Source organism: Solanum pennellii, chromosome 8 (genome assembly GCF_001406875.1).
Source record: "Solanum pennellii chromosome 8, SPENNV200".
NCBI classification, from domain to species: Eukaryota; Viridiplantae; Streptophyta; class Magnoliopsida; order Solanales; family Solanaceae; genus Solanum; species Solanum pennellii.
Window position 1 is genome coordinate 57275233 of NC_028644.1, and position 6366 is coordinate 57281598.

At 37.9% G+C, this 6366-nt stretch overlaps 1 protein-coding gene across 1 annotated transcript in view; it reads left to right on the top strand.

Moving 5' to 3' along the window:
- The first annotated feature begins 1764 nt into the window (after positions 1–1764).
- Positions 1765–6366, top strand: part of LOC114078308 — a 14728-nt gene continuing 10126 nt past the window's right edge. Inside the window, exon 1 of the mRNA XM_027918918.1 lies at positions 1765–1883. Within this exon, the coding sequence (XP_027774719.1) occupies positions 1776–1883 (108 nt within the window). The 5' untranslated portion in view covers positions 1765–1775. The remainder of the gene's footprint in view (positions 1884–6366) is intronic.

Sequence of the window (6366 nt, forward strand, 5' to 3'; positions counted from 1 at the left end):
CTACAATGCTGCATTCTATCATCATCTTAGAAACTCACTGACCTCCTCTTTGTCACCATATCCTTCATAAACTTATCATATTCAAGCATTTTCTCTAAAGCTTCTACCAACGGAACATTAATGGAAAACTGCTTCAACATAGTGATAAATCGGCGATATTTACCATCTTCCATTTTCTTCACTAATATCTATGGAAATGGTGGTGGAGGTGTAGGTATGGGGACAACTTTCTGAGATAACTGTCAAGACCCGAGCCTACAACCTAGACGTGGCCGACACTCAAGAACTATTGCTAGTCCCTAAACGAACCCTCATTTTGGCTGACTACAAGTGAAAGACTAACTTAAGCATGCAAAAGCTTAAAACTGAATAAAAGTTCATGAAACTGAAACATAAATTTTAACTCAAAAGAGAACTATGAAAAATCAAAATTAATATATTTTACTCGCCAAAAATAGGAAACTTTAGACTTCAAAACATTTAATAAAATAAATGATAATACAGACTCTTCAACTATTCTGACTATCTATGAAGCCTCTAATGATAATGATGGAAGTCGTGACAAGACCCACGACCTCCTAACTAAGCAGAAAAGTAAATGAAATCCTTCGGAAGCAAGGAGGCTCACCATAGCTAACTCGAATCTCGGATATATCAACGAAGCTCCTGTTGATGATCCTGAATACATGTGTCTGCATCATGAGAAGATGTAGGGCAATTGGCTCAGTACGTGGAATGTACGAGCATGTAAGGGGAAATCTAAAGCATAAAACATAGGCTTGAACTTGATAAAAAGGAAACGTACTTACCTCTTTTCAACTCAAATACTCAACTAGAGATTAGAAACTAAACTCAAAGAGAGGATATTCGACTCTGGATACTCAACTTCAACATAAATTAAGAATAGGCATGCAATATATAGAAATCTTTATAAAATAGTAAAAACAAATTAGTTCATTAAAGAAAATGCAATAACAAACTCAACTTTACTTATATAAGAAAGTAATATTATTTCTGTGAGAGATTTTCTAACAAACAACCATCACTATGAGCTTAAGTTATGGTACAACGTTTTACCTCACGCTGACAAGGACCATCCTATATCTTTCCCTCGGTATCGGACCTTACTTAACTTAGTGGATCCACTAGCTTAACTTACGTGATCATTTAAAAAGTATGACCCAGTAATACCCATGATGGTTACATAGTTTACATGGAGATGAACTATCATCCCCATATCAGTACTCTCCCAAAATATACTTTAGCTCATGCTTTTGAAACAACTTCCTTTCTTTGGGTTAAGATAATTTTCTCCGTACTTTTGCTTTTTAAGAGCTCTCTTGGAATCAATATTCCCTTTTCTTGTTCAAAACTCTTTTGGAAAATCTTACTTTCCCCTTAACTTAAATGTGAAAACATTTATAAACTCTTAGGGAATACTGAATTTCCTTATAACTTTTGAAAAATGAACTCAACTCGTACTCTTTGCATAATTTGAAACTTATTTCTTAGGGAAAACTTAGTATTCTTATATTACTGTGAAGAAAGATCTTCAGCTCTTTACTCTTTACTTGACTTGAACTTTAAGCCTTTAAAACAAAATGACAACGTTTGTGAAAAACTTTAGAAAACCTTATAAACTTTACTTTGACTTACACTTAACTTCTAGACTTGACTCTTAACTTTTCTTAAATTGAAATATGGATTCAAGGTTCATAATCTCATATTTACGGATGATTTCATAATTTTTCAACTTGTAGGGTTCATGCGGAATTATGTGCATGAAATACTCAACTCAAGGACTCAAAGACATTTTTTATCTCAAGATTGTTAGACTTATAGTGTTCATGAGGAACTATGGGCATGAACTACTCAATTCGAAGGTATGCATAACTACATGTAACTAATGAGTACAAGTCTTCTCATTCTCTTACATACTTCCTCTAATATTAGCTCAAATAGTTAGTTGATCTCAAAAGATTCATAACTGAACTCGAAAGCTTTCTTGAACTCTACTTTTAGCTATCTCTTGAATGTGAATTATGAATTCAAGAGTTATGGTTCATGATATGACGGATCTAGGTGATATTTTAGACTCAAGAATACATTATCCTCACTTCATTTTCACTTACTTAAGTCTTGAAACAAGTTTCTAGAAGTTGTAGAAGACTACCCAAAAGAACTCGAAAGGACTCTCTCAAAAGGTTCAAAAAACTCTCAAAACTTAATCTTGAATTTACTTTGAATTTGAATTATGATTAATGTTATGAATGATTTATAAGTGTTTAGAAGTAGGTTAAAGTGTTTAGAATCAAAAGGAGTGAAGATACACTTTAAATGAGCTCAAACGGAGCAACCGGGGGCAAACTGGAGGAGGAAGGTGACCTTGGGGCTATGGGTGGCGTGGCGCCAACCCCTAAAGTACATACAAGGGTTCGGGCGCTCTGGCAGGCGAGCCGCGCCAGGCCCCAACCAAGAAATTCTGCCGAACGTCCTTGCTCATTTTCTCACCCTAACTCGCCTAAAATCGGATGGTTTCTTCCCTAATCACTTGGATTTGATTACTTAACTTAATTAAACTCTAATCTACTGAAAACAACACTCAAATTACTTAGTTTCATCTCGAGAATTCATCAAAAACCCAACACAACAAGATTTAGAATTAACCTCAAGAACTCTTATCAAGAATTCATCAAGAACTCTAATCTTTAAACATCAAGCATGAAATTTCGCTCTTAAAAAAATTCATGATTGGCGTGTGGTTGAACTAACCCAACACTATGGAAGCTTACATACCTCTTAGGGATTAAACCCATGGCGAAAATCCGCAACTAAACTCAAGAATGTTGACGAACGCCTTCATCGTTGCCTCTTTTCTCCTCTTTTCTTTTCTTGCCTTTTCTTGAACTATCAGCTAAAACCCTAGGTGTATATTCGGATTATAAAACTGAACCTAAAAGGATTATACCCCTAAAATATTACTAAAAATGAATTAAATCTGATTGGATAAGTAAAGGACCAAAATACCCCTCATATTTTCGGCTAACTTTCCTTAATTGGACAGCCTAACTTCAAAAGGTCATATCTCACTCATACAAACTCGAAACTTAGCAAATTCGGTGGCTTTGGAAATATAATTCAAAGATATTTTCTATGATATCTTGTAGCACACATAAATAATTTTGTTCTAGGAGTTATGGTCATTTGAAGTTGACCCAAAACTCATACTTAGCTTAACTTGCAAAATTACAAATTTTTCTATTTCCAATTTAATTCTTTTTGAAACTCAAGGTGCTAAATCTAGTGAAATTTTAATTCCTTCAAAAGAATTGACTCACTACAAAGGATGGTTCGAGTCTTAGCTCAAAAATTGTCTGGGGTGTGACAATAACTCTGCTTCTTTCGTTGTTGCATTATCCAACTCGCCACTAGCTTCTGCTATATCATCTTTATTTCTCATATCACCTTCTACTACAGACGACATAGGTGGATCAATGGTCTGCATACCCCCTTGACTAGTGACTTCCATGCAATGCCCATCATCTTTTGGGTTCTGGATAGTGTTGCTTGGAAGAGTGCCACGTTGGCGTGGGTTCACTGTAGTAGACAACTGAGTCATCTCTAACTCCTGATGCTTTATCGAGACCAGATGTTCATCCACCTTTTGTAGAATTCTAGATAGATCGCCTCTCATCTCCATGACATTCTCATCAGTTGTATCAAACCTCCTCATCATCTTCTGCAGCATATCCTCAATAAGCGCCATACTATCTCCACCTTCCCTAGGGGTAGCTTCCCTATTTTGAGGAGGAACATATGGCCTAACCCGATAGTTCCTGTCACCATAGTTGTTCCGGTTGAAGTTGTTTTCACGATTGTAGTTCCCATCTCGGACATATTGACCCTCTCGGTTGTAGTTACAATAGTTTTTAAGTTGGTTTCCTTGACCTTGGCGCCAATTATCTGGATTGGAACCTTGGGCGTTTGGTTGGAAACCCCCCGTCTGATCATATTTAGATGGTGCCTAAATAGATATGTTCATAGCTGCAATAACTGAAAATAGAAACTATAGCACAAGAAAATCGATAAAATAAGGGGTATGCCTGCTTTGCGGCTCGTTTGACCTCAAAAATGGGCAAGTATTTGACATATTGGATGTCGAAAATCTGGATCACTAAAAAAGTTGGTGAACTACAGCACACGAAATCAGAAAAATAGGGGTATTCCTACTCTAGGGCTCGTTTGTCCTTTAAAATGGGTCGATTTGACCGTCAGGGCCAACCGGGTCCATAGGTAAGGTCTTAGCGGACGCCAGGAAATATTTTGGCATTTTATACGTCAGAAATCTGGATCACGAAAGAATATGGTGAACTATAGCACATGAAAATCGGCAAGATAGAGGGTATGCCTGCTCCATGGCTTGTTTGACCTCGAAAATGGGTCAGTTTCACCGTCAGGGCCAACCAACTTCATAGCTACGAACGTCTAGAAATATTTTTTTGCATTTTGGACATCGGAAATCTGGATAACCAAAAAAGATGATGAACTATAGCACATGAAAATTGGCAAATAGGGAATATGCCTACTTTTACGCTCGTTTGACGTTGAAATGAGCCGATTTAGCCGTCAAGGGCTACCGGTTCCGTAACTAAGGTCTTAATGGACGTCTAGGAAAAATTTCAGCATTTTATACGTCAGATATCCAGATCATCAAAAAATATGGTGAACTATAGCGCACGAAAATCAGCAAAATAGTGAGAATGCATGCTCAAGGGCTCGTTTTAGCTCAAAAATGAGACGATTTGGTAGTCAGGGCCACCGGCTTTGTAACTAAAGTCTTAACGAATATCTAGGAAAATTTTGGCATTTTGGACATCAGAAATATGGATCACAAAAAAAGATGGTAAACTATAGCACCCGAAATCGGTAAAATAAGGGGAATGTATGATCCAGGGCTCGTTTGACCTCGGAAATGGGCTGGTTAGTCCGTCAAGGCCAACCGACTCCATATCTAGGATCTTGACAGACATCTAGGAAAATTTTCGATATTTTGGACGTCAGAAATCTGGATCACCAAAAAAGATGGTGAACTATAGCACACGAAAATCGACAAAATAGGGGTATGCCTTCTCTGAGGCTCGTTTGACCTCGAAAATGGATCGGTTTGACAGTCAGGGTCAACTGACTCCATAACTAAGGTCTTAACAAACTTTCTAGAAAAAAATTTGATATTTTAAACATCAAAAAACTGGATCACCAAAAAAGATGGTGAACTATAGCACATGAAAATTGAAAAAATAGGGGTATGCATGTTCCGTGGCTCGGTTGACCTCAAAAATGGGTTGGTTTGACCGTCACAGCTTACCGAATCCATAGCTATGGTATTAAAGAACAACTAGAAAATTTTTTGGTAATTTAGACGTTATAAATACGGATCACCAAAAAAGATGTTAAACTATAGCACACCAAAATCAACCAAATAGGGGAAATGGCTTCTTCGTGGATCGTTTGATCTCGAAAATGGGTTGGTTTGCCGTCAGGGCCAACTGACTACATAGCTAAGGTTTTGACGGACGAACAACAAATAGAGGGGTATGCCCGCTCGGGGGCTAGTTTGACCTCGATAATGGGCATGTTTGGCTCTTAAGGCCAACCGGTTCTACATCTAAGGTCTTAACGAACGTCTAGAAAAGTTCTCGCCATTTCGAACTTTAGAAATCCGGATCACCAGAAAAGATAGTGAACAAAAGCACACGAAAATCAGTAAAAAAATAGGGGGTCTGCCTGCTCCAAGGATCGTTTGACCTAAAAATGGGTTGGTTTGGCCGTCAAGGCCAACCGACTCCATAGCTAAGGTCTTAATGGACGTCTAGAAATTTTTTTACATTTTGAACATCGGAATTCTGGATCACCAAAAAAGATAGTGAACAAGAGCATACAAAAATTTAAAAAATAGGGGATATGACTGCTCTGGGGCTTGTTTGACTTTTAAAATGGGTCGGTTTTGCCTTCATAACACATAAAAATTGGCAAAGTAGGGGGTATGACATCTCTGGGGCTCATTTAGCCTAAAAAATGGGCCAGTTTGGCCGTTACGGCCCACCAGCTCCATAGGGTTTGAACGGACGTCTAGGAAATATTTCTTCAATTTGGACTTCAAAAATTCGGATCACCAAAAAAATTGTGAACTATAGCACACGAAAACTAGAAAAATAGGGGGAATGCATGCTCCGGTTTGACCGTCATGGCCAACCGACTCCATAGCTAAGGTCTTGTCACGACCCAAAACGGGTCGCGAGTGGCACCCACACTTATCCTACTATGTGAGCGAACCAACCAATCTAAACCCCACCATTTCAACCATAA